Consider the following 16,877-nt stretch of genomic DNA (forward strand, 5'->3'; position numbering starts at 1 on the left):
AGTACTATTACAGATAATTTCTACCGCATTATTACAGTATTACTAAAGTTAACTGTTGCATTTCTTTTCTATAGCAAAGCGAATCCAGCAGCTGAACTCAACATTCGCCAGTTCCCAGCAATTCCACCAAACCTCCAAAGACTTCCAGGCCTGGCTTGACGAGACGATCCAGGAGCAGTCTAAACCCCATCCCATCTCCAGCAAAGTGGACAACCTGCGCCACAGCCTGAAGGATCACAACGCTCTCCAGTCGACCCTAGCTGAACACGAAGAACCTTACAAGGCCGTCATCGGCGAGGGGGAGATGCTCCTGCAGAACACAGATGGCGCTGAGAAGCTGGCGCTGCAGGGGCAGCTCTCTACCCTCGGCTCCAACTGGGAGGAGGTCAAGAAGAACTCGGCAGACAGGGCTGACAAGCTCCAGGTGGCTCTGCAGAGAGGTTTGAAGTACCAGGAACATGCTGAGAAGCTCAACTCTTGGATTCAGGAGTGTGAGGCTGGCGAGGGTTGTGTGAAGCTCAGCGTTGATCCTGTGGCTGTGGAGACCTCCATCTCTCAGGTGAAAGCCCTCCAAAATGACGTGGACAAGCACAGAGGGGCGATGGAACAACTCAACACAGTTGCAGATAGTGTTCTCGAGGTGGCCAATGCAGACACTGATTTGATAAAAGAAGAAAAGGTTTGCATTGGCAGAAGGGTGGACGGTGTATCGGAGAGGCTGCTGACTAAGCGGGAGTCACTAGAGAAAATCTCACAGAGACTTAAGGAATTTAATGACACTCATAAGGAAGCAAAGTGTCAACTTCAGGGAGCTAGGAAGCAAGTGGATGCCTATGAATCCTTAGGAGTTCAGGCCTACAGCAATAGGAACTTAACCAACATGAAAGCCCAACAGAAAAGTTTGGAGGGAGTGCAGACCCAGGTTGAACACCTGAAGAACCTGGCAAAGGACCTAGTGGTGGATGTCCCAGACGCTGATGGAGTAATAGACCTCCTACTGCAAACGGACAGCCTTGAGCAAGACTACAGTGCCGTCAACCAGAAGGTAGAGAACACTTGCTCAACCTTGGAAGGTAAGCTGCAGGGCATTGGCCAGTTCCAGAACAACATCCGTGAGATGTTCACCCAGTTCACCGACTTAGACGATGAGCTGGACAACATGGCGCCGGTGGGCCGCAACTTAGACACCCTGAGGAGACAGCAGGACAGCATTCAGAGCTTTGTAGTGAAACTGCGAGATCTGATGTGCAACGCGGTCAACGCCGGGGACAGTTGTAAGAAGATGCTGGAGACGGAGGCCTCCCCAGACCTGCTGGGTCTGAAGAGAGACGTTGACTCTCTCAGTAAGCAATGTGGCAAGCTGTCGGACAGAGCCAAGAGCAGAGAGGAACAGGTGAATAGCACTCTCGCCCATCTAGACGAGTTATACTCTAAACTCCAGCAGTGCACAGACAGACTGAAAAGAGCTGTTGACAAGGAGGAGTCCCAAGGGTTGGTCGGCATGGAGACGGAGGTCATCAATCAACAGCTGGAAGCCTTCAAGGTATTTCAACACTTCATCATACCCCCCCATATCTATACTGTATATTACAAAGGCATATATCTACCAATAGGTAATATACAGTGCACAGTAATGAAGTGAATTGACTGTAACATACAATGTTTGTGGATTGACTGCACGGTTCACGTTATACTGGTACAAGTTTTGCCATTGTCCTCTCCGCGGATCGGTTTCTCTTGCCACACCAGTGAACCTGATGACATAACTGTGCCAGAGGGATTATAATACTCACATACTGTGTCCTGTTACCGTCAAGTAACTACTGGCATGAGTAATAGGCAGCTGGCAGTCGTGGGTGGTGTTGGCCCTCGTAGCCCTAAAATTATGCCCATGTTAATGTAAACTGTTTTAAAATGACAGTACATTTTTGGATATAAAAATAAACGTATCGAGTAGACGATACACCAATCTTATTTCATGATGATCTAGCATTGTGCTGAAACTACTCCCTGTTAGTCTGTTTTGCATAAGCCCTTGTGGCAGAAATTTAGAGCAGGTCATTAACTCGACGGCTACACTGGGCTACGTATGAACCAATCCTCGGGGGGGATTGCTGGTTTAGGGCATCTGGTACTAACAAAGAAAACTGTGACTCCTGTGCGGGTCGGGGTGGGTGAGGGGAGGGGCCATGGGAGCCAGGTGGTAAACAGCAGGATGTCACTTGTGTCAGTGGTCCGAGGTAATGAAACTGGCTCTGAATCCTTCTTTCCTCCCAAGACCCATTCACAAGTGCTTTAACACTGAACATGGCCTAGCTTTATACTTAACCCTGAGGTTAGCTGCATGGCCCACTACTAATCTGGTTCCGTCTGACACCGCACCAGTTAACCCAATGCGAACCCGGACCAGTTGCAGTACATGACATGAATATATTACTTTCCCAGGTCTAAGTGGCTGGGTTTTAATACTAGAACGGCAAAAGCCTGTGGCTAATATGATGTGTGGTGTGTGTTGCATATACACAGACCGACAGTGTAGCAATGTTTTATATCAGTATTTAGTCTAGCTGTTAATTCAACGGTGTCCCTAGATTCATTTCTCATACAGCAGAGTAGTCGAGAGGGTCTGTTTAGACGTTTTCCCACTTAAATTACCATTACTGTCTAATACTGTGCTTGGTTTTACTGTTGTTATTGTTATACTATAGTGTTCTTGATGCTGGTTGGAGGATGAGACTTAATGCTAAGATGACACTTTCTTAAACATCCACAGTATTCTTGTAGCAGATGCACTGGAAACACAGGGTTTCATAGGAGTCAAAATAGGAATAATAGCTGGCCTTTCATTTCAAAAGAGCTTTTGATCTATTGTATTGTATGGATGTCTTTGACCTCATCCAAATTCTAATGTTGACAAACCTCAAATTCACATACTATCCTATAGAGAGAAGGTCCATTCTTCTATTGCATTTCATTGTGCAATAAATAATCACAGAATAATATTTCTGAAAACTGTGACAGCTTTAGTTGGTATCCGAGGGGGATAAAGAAAAGATAGCCATTACTATGACTTACATGGATGTAAAATATTCTAAAAGCATGTCAATTCCTTCAGAGGATTAACCTATATTTAGACATAATGTACAGTATACTGAATTACTGAAATGATTCTTTCATAGGCTTGCAAAATGACACGCATCCATTTCAAAGATGAATGGATTTATTTATTTCTTTTTAAGTGATCCCTCCTCCCATGTCAGTCCGGGGGTGAGGGGGGTACATTTAGTATTGTATAGACTAGAGTACATCTCAACACCCAATTTATCCGCAGGCTCTAAAATATCACACAAGCGTTTTATATTCAATTTTATGCTGCGTGGACTTTGTGTCTAATTAAAAGTATTTTGAGCCGTGGCCATCAAAGAACTGATTGATTCAAGTTGTTGCTGAGCAACGTGTGTCATGGTGGCTGTTCATACCCTTTCTTTGTCCCAGTATCATCAGTCTGGGTGGTTACTGGTTAGGGCAGCGCATGCACAGCATCAGCTGCTAGCGGAAAATCACCCATTGTTCTTATTCATGCTAACTCTGTGCTACGGATCCGGAGAATGACTATCTCCAGAAGCAAAGGCACATTATTGGAACGTTTTATCTGTTATGCTGGAGCAGTCTGTTTTATTTTTAGGTCGAAAACTTCAAATGGTGTTTGAAAGACCTTGCTGTGTGTGTGTGAACCAGGCAGGCACTTGGTCTTGGTACTTTGCGTTACTTGGCTCCTGTGGCAGTTGTAAAAGAAATAAACAGAGAAAGGCAGCACAGGGATCTGTCCACGCTCGCGTGCCGTTACCATTTTAGGTCAAGATTTGAAAGAGACGCCCCTCACTTCATGATTCTTTTTTTTTTACCTCGTTGTTTTTCAACTGAGAGTTATGGAACGTTCACCAGAGAAGATCTGGTGTTTGTACCTTCATGTCTACGTTGAAGTGGCTTAGTGGAGCACATAGTGAACAACAACATCATACACTATAGGGGAAAGGGGGGGAGGGGTTATTGGGTGGGAGGTGGGCAGAGAGGAGCATGTCTATTCTTTTCCTCCTCAGACATTACATCATTGTCTCTCTCTGTCATTCTACAAGGAATTTCTCGCCTGGTGAATCATAGCTGGTTCCCCTCAGTGAAACTGACCAAGGGGGGAAAAAGTGCTATTGAGGGGACCACATGGGGTTGCTGACTCACTGCTACAGAGCGTTGACATGGTGTCATCAATGTGAAACCTGAAGGCCCTATTTGCCACAAGATCAGTATGGGAAGACATTGGTGTCTGTCTTATGATTTAGAGCAGTGGCTCTCCACCTTTTTGAGTGGTGCAACCACTGGCGCTGTTGTGCCAGAAACAGAGAGAGAGATAGTGCTGCACTGTTGCCTGCTAATGAGAGAGAGAGAGAGAGAGAGAGGGGCAGGGGGAGAGGGGAGATGGGAGTTGCAACACTCAGTTCACACGGGTGTGATTTTTTATTTCTGTTTGAGACCATGGACCAGCATTTGATACAATGTGGACCGTTATGAGTCCATTTTGCTCCATTTGTACACTTTCAGAGTTTACAAACTTATTAAAGGAATAGTTCACCCAAAAAAAGTACTTATTTTCTATCAATTAAGCACTCCATGAAGCCTTGAATTAATTTGATTTTTTACGCATTCCCGAGCGAATAATTAGATTTTTCCGGTTGGAGACTGAAAGGAAAACACAGGTTAGGAATGTGTCAAAAGAAACCTAAAAAAGCTTCATGGATTGTGTAATTGATAGACTAAGTAATTTTTTGGGGTGAACTACTCCTTTAAGTTCCATTTGGACCCCCGGTGGTCCCTGGACATGGCGTTGAGAACCAGTGAATTAGAGTGCACAACATGCACTACATAACGGTCATCCAAGCAATGACTCCATTGACAACGTTTCCTAATTGTAAAACATCCTCTGTCTGTGGTAATAATGACCTAATGTTATTCACAGCCATTCTCTGGAGAGACTGATGACCAGTGTGGTCGAAATACCTTTTCCGCCCCTAAGTAATTTCATATGTCCTTTCCACAACCTTTGGCCTGAATTTCCCCTACTAAGAAACAATATTCACATTCAAAATAAATTCTGAAGTAATAGTCATTCAGGATGAGTGCCAGTGGAGGACTATAGATGAATAATTTGTCTTTCTTAATTCAATGTCCGGATTATGTAAAAACTATGTGGGAATCGGTCACTGAACATCCTCTCTAAAATCCCACTACATCTCTTTAACTGCTTATTCTCTCTGCCATCTCCTCTCGATCACGGACACCGTTATTGTCCAACTCCTTCACCTACTGTACCTACCTACTGTCTGTGGTGGTGCAGAGAATCCAGGAAACTAATAAATTCCTTTCATTATCGCTCCCTCTCTCTCTCCCTCTCTCTCCTTTTTTCTTTTCTTCTCTTACCCCGGTCGCTGGACATAAAAAGCCCCTTCATGCACTTGGCAGAGCTGTTGGTGTTAAATTACCTGGGACCTCTGCCTCCCTCAGCATTCCACAGTAATTAAGAATATCTGCAGGGTCCACAGCAACCATCCACCAGAAGAGAAAAAAACAAAACAAAGCAAGGGAAACCAAAAAGAGAGAGGAAAAAAACGTGTGTATCTATTTCAGCCTGGTGTGATGTCATCAGAATGGGAGCTGCTGCTGCCTGCTGGTCTATCATGGTTGTTAGATTTTTTCTTTTTGGTGGGGTGGGTCCTGCCCTCCCTCCCTTCCTCAGTCCCCCAGCCAAACTGATAGAAAGAGAATGAAAGTGAGTGATTGTGCTTGGATGGAGAGGAGCCGGGCTTTAGAAGTAAAGTCATATGGGCCATGCAGACATAAGGGGGTGGGGGGTATTAAGGGGGGGGGGGGGGGGGTAGGTGGGTCACGCTTCCACCAATCTACTTGTGTCTGAGCAGCCCTCAGCACAAAATAGAGTTGTGGCAGATGTTGCTTGAATAATGACCGGGGGGCGGGGCCTGTAGCCCTTTGCCAGTAGGCTGTCTGTCATTGCAAGAGGAGCGATGAGAGAGGGAGGACAAGCTTTTTTGTTTATCCAGGAGTACCGGCTTTTCCTCAGAAGTGGCCCCTAGTTGTGTATTTTTTGTACAGCCCTACTGGATTTATCTCTGGATATACCACTTTGCACTTTTCCTCCGCTTGGCCTATTATGTGGATGCTCTGGGAATATAAAACACAATAAGCACTTTGGACCGGGGAAACAATGATAAAGTTTTGTCAATGCAAAACGAAGAGCCAGGAAGAACATTCTTTGAGGATAGGTGACTTTGCTGAATGGCTGGACTTCCATTCTTCATGTTGACTTCGAGCTGCTATTTATCACCTCAGTTTGGGCAATTTCTTTTTAATAATGTACAGTGCATCTATTTTCTGATGCCAATTAATTTTGCTATTCACAGTAGATCAGCATTTTAAGTATTACGTATAGTAAAATAGAAAAGAAAACGGAAACTCTTTGGGAGCAATTATATATTTTGAATGTTAAACATTTGGTATTTATTACTTTGCTTCTCATTTCAGAGAGAGCAAGTCAGTTGATATGTTTTATACAACTGTTTTTAAGCACAATTGTTTTTGGACACTTTTTTGTTGCAAATGGTGCATTTGCACTGAAACGGCAACATACTCACGCCTCAAAGAATATTGCTACGTTTTAAGTAGTGTTTATCTTCCCGTCTCGTCACCGATATAGCAGCGTGTTTAGGATGGGCAAACCTTTGAGCAGACCAGACTGTCTCCGTCAGAACCCCTCCTGCGTGGGTAAAGGCGAGGAGGAGGACATAAACATTGACGACTGCTATGTGCCTCAGAGGTCTATCTATGACACCGTGCGTCTCAACGAGCAGATCGACTCAGGCTCTAAAGGCAGCCTGTCGTCGCGTCACTTCTCAGGTACTCTGCCCTACACACACCGCACGCTGGACTTCAGCAGCCTGTGTGGAAACGGAGTTCTGTCTTCCTCCAGCGCGTTTGAGCTGCGGGGCCGCAAACCTGCCGCACTTGACGAGCGCGCCGTCTTCGACGGACTGAAACTCAACGGCGATGTCATCAGGGGCGCCGAAACGGCCGTGTCCAAGCCACGTCTCCCGCCGGGAGGGGAGAGGAAGGACCAGCCTCATCAGCGCAGGTCATGGCGGGCTTTTGCCCCGACGAACCTCGCAGAGTACGCCAGTCGCAGCGGTACCTTGTGCACGGATGGCGTCGAGAGGCAGAGGCTAACCAACGGCAGGAGAGGAAGGAGTGTGACCAGTTCACTGACATCCGAGGAGGACTCAGGCCTGTACAGTCCCACCGTGGAGAGGGAACGCCACGCCCATCGATCCCACAGGCGGACGGGGCCCGGCACCAGGAGCCTCTCCTCCTCCGAGGCCATGCACGTGTCAGGGGACCTGAAGACGGGACGGTCCCTCAGCTCCGGTCAGGACGAGTTCCCTTTCTCTCCGGCGAGGGAGCACCTGTACAGGTCCCTGCGTCACAGCAGCAGCCTGGTCCAGGAGCCCCAGCGGGGGGGCGGCGGCTCCTCCTGCATGATAGACTTCAGGGAAACGACGCAGGCCGTCTCCAATGGCGAACACAGATACGCCGTACTAGGCAGGGCATCTTTAGGCTCGGCACCAAGAACTCACAACGGAGGCTCTGGGAGGCGTTCCAGGACACTAATGGGCTACGATGAGTTGTCCACCGCTGAGTTGCTGGAGGACGTGTCACCTCAGGAGGATTGCGAGCTTCTGAGTGTGGTGGTGACGCAGCCAGAGACGTACGGAAACAACGCACCCCCTGCCGAGCGTCCCCCGTGGCGCTCTGACGCATGCGACATGCGACACGGAGCGACCAAGTTCAACATGGAGGACCTGGAGGAATTCCTCCAGTCGGTCGAGGCGTGTCTGCCAAATGGCACTGTCCAAGCGTTCCAGCACTTAGGAGAACATGACATAGAAAACGTATTGACTGCCATAGCTGCATGTCCTGAAATGGGACTAGCAGGCTTCTTCTCCCCACAACAGGTGCCCAAAAATAGCATCTTCCTGTATGTTTGGGTGTTTGTTGATTAAGTGATCAAGCATGTGTTCCGCGCTGGATAGATATGACACTGTAGATTAGTGTTTCCAGGCTGCGGCTCAGCATGTACAGTACCTCACATATCAGATTACACAATGACTGAATTAGGTTTAGCTCACTAGTTCAGCTTGGGAGTATGTCTGCGTGATCCTGCGCAGCTGTGCTTTAACTGATAGTCATGCTCTCTGCGTACAGTAGGCTGCTGGTCGGCCAGCTATGAGTGAGCTGTTTATGTTGGCCTGGAGATTAAATGAATGCAGTCATTTTTCAGAAATTGGCACCGCTAATTCTTGACTGAGATTTCTTTCTATAATTCACAGATAGTGTTCATTTTAACTCTTAAGTCATTTATTTTGTGCCATTTTGAGTAATATTCATCAATGCATGTAATGCATTGTTGAAAGCACTGCTCTTATTGGAATAACGCTTCTGTACAATTCATTCTCATTTTACCCGAACAATTGGATAGGATAGAAACATAACCTCTATCAGTCATCGCTAAACAAAGTTCTTTGTTTAATTCATGTGAGTACTTAGTTTGTTTTCTTGTGTTGCATTTGGCCACAGGTATTCCAAAAAGAGGAGATTGATCCAGTGCATTCCCAAATTCAAGACATCAACTCCCTGGGCCAGGGGCTGATCCAGAACGCTGCTAAAGGCTCGTGTACCAAGGACCTGGAGGCTGATCTAGAGGATGTCAACTCAACATGGAACACCCTCAACAAAAAGGTTCATGGTCCTATTCTGATCTCTCTCAAACTGGACTTACATACAAAGGAATTCATTTATTTATGTATTTAATCCATTAAGACCTGAGGCCGACTCTACAAAATGTCTTGATGATATGCATTTGGTCATGGACTCTCCCAGAAGAGAAGATTTGTGTTGTGTTGTGTTGTGTTGTGTTGTGTTGTGTTGTGTTGTGTTGTGTTGTGTTGTGTTGTCTTGTTTGAGTATTTGAAATATCCTCTTGCAATGTGTACTAGTGAAGTAGTTTCACTTGACCTCAATAGGTGACATCTATATTTAACAGGCTGCTCTTTACATGTGCTGTAGATCGCTGAGCGCTCAGTCCAGCTGCATGAAGCCCTGTTGCATTGCGGGAGGTTCCAAGATGCTCTCGAGTCACTGCTCAGCTGGCTGACCGACACTGATGAGCTGGTGGCCAATCAGAAAGCTCCCTCTGCAGAGTTCAAAGTGGTGAAGGCACAAATTCAGGAGCAGAAAGTAAGCTGATGTCATGTGGAGTAAACCTATAAACCACATACTCACACACACACACACACACACACACACACACACACACACACACACACACAAACAATCATACACTGCCCTGGCTATGTCAGACTTTTCCGTTTTAACTCTAGAGAATTCACACGGCACAATTGCTAGTGGACATCCATCTTGTTTTAATGGCATCCATTGTTAAACATGGACGTAGTGCAAGCCATTAGGCTTGTAGCTGAATCTAATGGACACATACTTTGTTTGCACTCGAACATGGCTTTGTTACCATGTGAAGCAATGCTTGTAGTAAAAACCTGATGAAGAGGCTCTACAATTCTCCTCCTCTGTTTGTCTCCGACAGCTCTTGCAGAGACTCCTGGATGAGCGCAGGCCAACTGTGGAGCTCATTAAGAAAGAGGGAGACAAGGTTGCAGAGCTGGCAGAGTCTGTGGATAAGGACAAGGTTGTAAGGCAGATTGAATGCCTAGGGCAGAGGTGGGACTCTCTGCTGAAGAAGGTAGAAAACAGGTCTGTGTTAACACTTGTAATATTATACCTTTAAAAATGTGCTCCTTCCATCACAGTGACTATTAGTCTAGCTATCCAGTTACTGGAGAGATGCCCAAAGTAAATCTGAATTTTGATGTATCATCTTCATGGTCATTTAAGACCTTCAAATTGCATCTTCTTCTGCCTTGTTTGAGAAAATTGCTTTAGGTGGAAAAAGAAAATATTACAATGGGCCAGGTGTGTGACAATGACTGTTCATTCTTCTCAGCCAGTTCCACGGGGCATTGAATAAACTGTACATTGTAGCAGAAGTGTATTTATTTATTTTTTACATCTCATATGATTTAGGATGTGATATCACTCAGAAAAAAAAGTATGACAACGTCACTCACTGACTAATAAAGTGCACATACTGTACGTTGCACATTTGCAGATGATATGTGTTGATTATTCTCTCTTTTCTCTGTTGTTCCTTGGTTATCATTTCGCCAGGCAAAAACAGCTGGAGAGCATCTTAGTGGTCACCCAACAGTTCCACGAGACCCTGGAACCGCTGTCCGATTGGCTCACCGCCACAGAGAAACACCTGGCTAACTCTGAACCCATCGGCACACAGACGTCGAAACTGGAGGAACAGATCGCCCAGCATAAGGTATCATGCGTCACCGTGTCTTCCCTTCCCAGCATCCTATCTGATGCTTCATGATAGTTTTCATGATGTTTTTAGTTTTTTCTCATTCATTCATTTTGTTAATTTGAGTTTTTTGTGCATCTTACATTTCCCATTTCATATTATTTTCCATTGGTTATCTTTTAGTTATTTTTCTGTTGTGTTTCATATTTTTGTTTTGTGTTTGTGTTGTTTTCCCCCTCGTTGTGTATGCGTGTGCGTGTCTGTGCTGTCAGGCCTTAGAGGAGGAGATAATGAATCACAGTAAAGACCTGTATCAGGCTGTCAGTTTTGGTCAAACCCTCCGAGCCGTGAGCTCGGTGGACGACAAGGCTTTGGTCCAGTGTAAACTGGACGCCGTGCAGGCAGGGTACATAGAGCTGCAGGAGCGATACAGGAGGAAGGCAGAGATGTTGCAGCAGGCCCTGGCCAACGCGCGCCTCTTTGGAGAGGACGAGGTGGCCTTCATGAACTGGCTCAACGAGGTGCACAGTAGGCTGAGCGAGGTGTCGGTGGAAGACTACAAAACGGATGTTCTTGAAAAGCAGCTTACCGAACAACGGGTATACACACACACCACTCCTCCTCCTCCTCAGGCCTAACATTAAGTTATCCATTTGTTTACATTGCCTCAATCACATTTCAGTTGGTTATGTTCATTTATGTGTCATTCTTTGTTTATGATTTTTTAAAGGGAAAGTCTCTTAACCACTTAAGCCCTATTTTATCCTTTGGCTATCCAAATTTGCCCGATCTATGTACAAGAGGGCTCACAAAAACTCATCAATTGTGATCTGTTTTTAGCTTGTAGATCTGCTATTTTACCCAAATTGCGATAAATAGGGTTAATGTGGTAATCTTGCCAGCCATAGTGGATTTCTAAGGATCATCTCTCCTTCATTCCAGGCTCTACAAAAAGACATTGAGTTGAGGAAGCAGAATGTTGACCAAGCCATTTACAATGGACTGGAGTTATTGAAGCAAACAACAGGTATGGATGGCTGTGATGTTGTCAGATATGGTATTAGCAGGCTGATGATAACACAGTCAAGTTTTGCACTGAACATGTGCTCCTTATGAGTCGAATGCAACTGTTTTTCAGGTCTTGCAGGTCTCTCCCTTTCTGCCCTAGGTTGTCTTTCCACACTCTCCTATCTAAAATAAAGCAATTGAAAAATAATCCAATTAAAAAAGCATCTTAAAAAGAAAAAGGCAAGCTTTCTAGCTCCTTTAATCTGTTCATTTGTGCTTAACTGTGAGGGCCAAGGCTTATGTTGCTGTTGTCCATATGCAACTGAATTAGTATAACTAACATATTTATACTTATGCAGCTTTTAACTGAAGTACCTTCCCATTTCCTACACCACCAAAACCAATTATAATCACCTTTGTTTTGGCAGGTGACGAGATTGTTGTTGTCCAAGGCAAACTGGATGGAATCAAAACAAAATATGCTGAGATTAAGAATATGAGTGACGACGTGTCCAGAACCTTGGAGCGGGTTCTCACTCTGTCCACCAAGCTGCAGAATACACACGAGGAGCTGGACTCCTGGCTGGGGAACGTCGAGGCTGAAGTCAGTGCCTTCGCTACCCAACAGCCCACAGGAGAGCAGCTTACTCGCACACAAGATAGACAGAAGGTAAGGCTTTCGTTTTTTGGTTTGTTTTTGCTCCACACTTAAAGGAGTAGTTCACCCAAAAAATATGTATTTCTATCAATTACACGCCCCATGAAGCCTTGAATTCAAGGAGATTATTATTTTTTTGTCGCATTCCTAAGCCAATATTTTGATGACCAGTGGAGTCTATCTGGAAGGAGACTCTAAGAGTATCCGGCTTTTCTATGGGCTCAAAGTGTCTCCTACTGACCGATGCTCATTCTGTGCCATGTCCAGGTCTTATTGAAGGAGGCCAAAGAGAAGAAGGTTCTGATGGATCAGTTGAACGATCTGAATGGCTCTCTACTGGATCTCCTCCCGTGGAATGCACGCGAGGGGCTGGAGAAGCTGGTGACCGAGGATAATGAGCGCTACAAATGTGTCAGCGACACCATCACTCAGCATGTTGACCAGATCAACGCTGACATGCTTAAATCACAGAAGGTAAATCCAAACTGTAAACACATCGGTGGCTTTGTGTCTTCATCAAAGTGTTTAAGTGTTTAACTCTGTTTTACTCTGATTTTGCACTTGTGAGTCACTCTGGATAATGCCTAAATTGTAATGATTTCACAATGTTGTTATTGTTATTTCAAGCAGTAGGAGTAATTGTGGTTGTGGTAGTACTGTGCCAAAGTATTGGAGGATTTACTACACAGTAACATCTGGACTGTTAAGAATTAAATTAACACCCCAGATTTTACTGTGTACCACTATAACAGCCAACCTTTTAATTCATTTGAAAACAAACTATATCAAAGGAGTTGCCACTTTTTCAAAACCACAAGTTCAGATGCAGACCTTCAAATGTAGAAGAGAAGAACAAAGTTCTTCAGCGCACACTGATGCAATCTGGGCCTTTTATTTGTACATATAAAAGATGTCAATACTACTGCAACAGAGTCACTAGAGATGTTTTTGGTCTCTTTGTTTGTTTCCAGTTTGAACAAGCAGTGGATACTGAACTTGCCTGGCTGACTGAAGCTGAGAAGAAGCTCTCATCAATGGGAGAGATCAGACTGGAGCAAGACCAGACCACAGCGCTGCTACAGGCACAGAAGGTCAGTCAGTGTGTCACACTGGGTCTAACTAGCCATTTCAAGCAGTGCTTTTTTTCAAGGTGCATTATTTATTCGGCATTTGGGCCACAGACCACCATTTGATGAGATTTAGCCTTTAGGCTTAGAATATTTTGTTGGATAAGATTTCGTACACAATTCCATGCTGTATTGATTTGGTACCATAGTAGAGATAACAGGCAAACATTTTGATCAAAATAACAATTCTTCTACATTCTCAAATTGTGTGTTCGTATTAATTAATGCAGATCATTAACAATAATAATGAAACATATTTGGTTCAATTTCAAGCTCTCAAGAGTTAAAAATCTATAAAGGTCCATTTGGTTACCAACTCTCCATCATTTAGCTGGGGACCACCTGGAACTCCCTCAAGGACCACTGGTGGTCCCTACACAGCTGGTTGAAATCCACTGATTAAAACCTATACTATTGGGGCACGGTGGCACAGTTGGTAGTGCTGTCACCTCACAGCTAGAAGGTCCTGGGTTCGATTTCCGCTCGGGACGCTGTGGGTGCTGGCGGCGTGTTTCCTCCTCCGCGTCATCAGTGCCCATACCCGAAGACGGGGTTGACGAAAGGGCCTTTCTGTGTGGAGTTTGCATGTTCTCCCCGTGTCCCCTAGGGTAGGTACCCTCACAAAAAACATGCAGTAATCCTGGTCACTAAACTGCCTCCCCCTGGCCAGCCGGGGCGCCTGATGGAGGGGAAAGGAACTGGTTGGAATAACGTGTTCCTTCCACGCGCTACGTCCAACCAGGGAAACAACCCCCTGTCAGGTGTAAAGGAGCAACTTGGACACTCAGGCATGAAGGAAGCATGAGTTCAAGTCCGTTGCTCTCCCCTTGTCCCTCATATATGGGGACTATGTTGGTGGAGGGTGTGTAGAGCCCAGGATCACATTAGATGATTGACAAACTATACTATTCCCCTCAGTCTTCACTGAAAAACACGGATCCACAAACTCATAACGTGGCAAGTTGTGATGGGTTGTGGGTTTCTAGATCTGTTATTTGTTTCCTATTATGACATGCCCGGAATAAAATAGGGGCGTTGGGTTTAAGTTAAATTGTTCCACATTTTCAAATTGTTTAAAAAAAGCAAAAATAGATGAAAATACTACTTTCTCATGATACCATCTTACAACCATTGTAAACACAGGATTGTGTGTTATGTGAACATACTGTAACATCAAACCTCTCCTGTCTCTCCAGGGCTTTTCTATGGACATCATGAGACATAAAGATACTGTGGATGAGATTGCGAAAACAGGCAAGGCTATCATGAACAGCAAAAACCAGGCTGAGAAGGAGGCAGTGAAGGTAATACTGCAATACCGCTTTGATTAGACAAGCATTCAGTGAAAATCATTCACATACACAATGTTCACCACCGATGGAACAGTTTCACAATTCTCTGTTTTTCTTTACATTGTTCAGGTCAAAGTTGACACTCTGTTGGAGAAGTACGGTGCTGTAAGTCAGCTGAACTCAGAGCGCTGCCTGCAGGTGGAGCGAGCCCATTCTCTGGCGGGCCAGTTCTGGGAGACCTATGAGGAGATGTGGCCGTGGCTTCAGGAGACCCTGACCACCTTCAGCCAGCTGCCCGTCCCGGCCATCGAGTACGAGGCTCTCAGGCAGCAGCAAGAGGAGCTCAGGGTGAGAGCTCAACCGCCACAGTCCATCAGTGCATTTAGAGCTGCATTTTTGGGTTCAATGCAGATCCAGATTTTGGACAGTCCTAGACCACAGATGTTAAATGTTTTGAGATATTTTTGTCAAATGTTTCTAATCAATCAATCAAAAACAATTATATTTGAGAATAATAACTTTTTGATTGATAAAAAATTCACATAAACTTAACCTTGTTTTATTTAACCACTTAAAGCTTACTTTGTTGTGAGCTTATAGATATGTATTTATGATTATATTATATATGATTGCGACACATCAACTTCATAATTGCCAATATAAATGTCATACAAAAGTGAAATAATGGCCAATATATAAGTCAAACTGCTATGACAAGAATGTCAGAAGTCAACTTTGTTTCAGGAAAAATCACTTAAAATGGCATATCTCCACTACAGCAAATGCGAGAGCTGATTGCGGAGCACAAGCCCCACATTGACAAGATGAATAAGACGGGTCCTCAGCTGCTGGAACTGAGCCCAGTGGAGGGCGCTGCCATCAGAGACAAATACACTGCAAGCGACCAGCTCTATACGCAACTCAAAGCAGATGTCAAGCAGAGAGCCGCCACTCTGGACGAGGCCCTCTCCAAATCCACACAGGTAGTTTACCTTTTACATGTTGAGCACATACTTTATTTATCAGTTTGTTTTTACTAGAGCTAGCCAGGGTGTGACATACAGGGGGTCTCCAGGTGTAAATTATAACAACATACGATAGTGAGAATTCAGATACAAATAGAATCAGCCTCCAACTTTTGTACTGTACATGCCTTGCAAAATGAAGCAAGGCACATCGAGGGGGTGGATAAAGCATACTTAGAAAGGGCCATTTCGGTGTGTTTGGGGACAGTTATGGGTTAAACCCCTTACTTGCTGTAGTAGGGTATTACACACACACGCATACATACATACAGAAAAACTTTTCAGGATTCAAATTCAAAAGTAGTTGATCTTTTCAAGCTTGCTGTGGATCTGCTACTTTTGTATACGATATACATTTTCAACGTTTGGGACATTTTGGACTACTTTTGACTACTTTTTGCAATATATTGACATGCCCAAAATACAGACACCAGGTTGAAAGTAGTTGACTGAGCTCACCTCTTGACCATCTCCTCTCCCATGTTCTCCTACAGTTCCATGATAAGATTGACCCCATGCTGGAGTCCCTGGAACGCATTGCTGAACGCCTGCGTCAGCCTCCCTCCATCTCAGTGGAGGTGGACAAGATCAAGGAGCAGATAGCCGAGAATAAGAGCGTCTCTGTGGACTTGGAGAAGCTGCAGCCTTCCTACGACACGCTGAAGCAGCGAGGCGAGGAAATGATCGCAAGATCTGAAGGGGCCGACAAAGACATATCTGCCAAAGGTATTGTTTCCTTTTGATTTATTCATGATGTGATTTTACGGTTCAGACTTTATTTGATAACTAACCTCCCCTAGAGGCAGTGCTTAATTTGTAAATTATTAGGTGCCGGAGCTCATGAATCCCCCACACCACCTCACTTTTGTCAGACACAAAGTCACATACACAACACAGACATATACGCACTGCCCAGCTCGGTTAACAACACAGAGAGATACTAGAGACTAGAGATGTACATCCGTGTAATGTTACTGTTAATTTACTACTGTCAAAAAGGACAGAGAGGACACACGTTTACCTGATACAACTAATTTGATGAGAGGGAGGCGGGGTGTTATTTGCGGAGTCCTCTACTCTGCAAGTAACGTAGTGAGCATAGGAGTCAGGAGGCTCACAGGCGCAAACCATTTTTCTAACAGCGAATAATAAAGTGTTGAGGCGATTGACCGTAACTTCAACTTCAACTTGAACGTAACTCGGTTTCATTTCATCCGAGTTACATCATCACTTACATCAGTTTCATCCGGGACATTGAGGGGA

General features: G+C 44.8%; 1 protein-coding gene across 7 annotated transcripts in view; it reads left to right on the forward strand.

Annotated features, from left to right (window-relative positions):
• The window catches only part of LOC310865470 (dystonin-like), a gene marked incomplete at its 5' end in the record, with an annotated part of 151,386 nt that overhangs the window by 107,530 nt on the left and 26,979 nt on the right, over nucleotides 1-16,877 (forward strand). For all 7 annotated transcript variants that reach the window (XM_083774597.1, XM_083774598.1, XM_083774599.1 and 4 more), the window contains 14 exons: nucleotides 75-1,543; nucleotides 8,698-8,859; nucleotides 9,187-9,357; nucleotides 9,722-9,888; nucleotides 10,363-10,522; nucleotides 10,777-11,103; nucleotides 11,447-11,531; nucleotides 11,941-12,182; nucleotides 12,438-12,644; nucleotides 13,142-13,261; nucleotides 14,494-14,601; nucleotides 14,719-14,937; nucleotides 15,369-15,572; nucleotides 16,109-16,340. In XM_083774597.1, coding sequence (XP_083630723.1) covers nucleotides 75-1,543; nucleotides 8,698-8,859; nucleotides 9,187-9,357; nucleotides 9,722-9,888; nucleotides 10,363-10,522; nucleotides 10,777-11,103; nucleotides 11,447-11,531; nucleotides 11,941-12,182; nucleotides 12,438-12,644; nucleotides 13,142-13,261; nucleotides 14,494-14,601; nucleotides 14,719-14,937; nucleotides 15,369-15,572; nucleotides 16,109-16,340 — 3,873 coding nt within the window. The remainder of the gene's footprint in view (nucleotides 1-74; nucleotides 1,544-8,697; nucleotides 8,860-9,186; nucleotides 9,358-9,721; nucleotides 9,889-10,362; nucleotides 10,523-10,776; nucleotides 11,104-11,446; nucleotides 11,532-11,940; nucleotides 12,183-12,437; nucleotides 12,645-13,141; nucleotides 13,262-14,493; nucleotides 14,602-14,718; nucleotides 14,938-15,368; nucleotides 15,573-16,108; nucleotides 16,341-16,877) is intronic.

Source organism: Protomyctophum parallelum, assembly GCF_964188405.1.
Source record: "Protomyctophum parallelum genome assembly, chromosome: 10".
Classification (NCBI taxonomy): domain Eukaryota; kingdom Metazoa; phylum Chordata; class Actinopteri; order Myctophiformes; family Myctophidae; genus Protomyctophum; species Protomyctophum parallelum.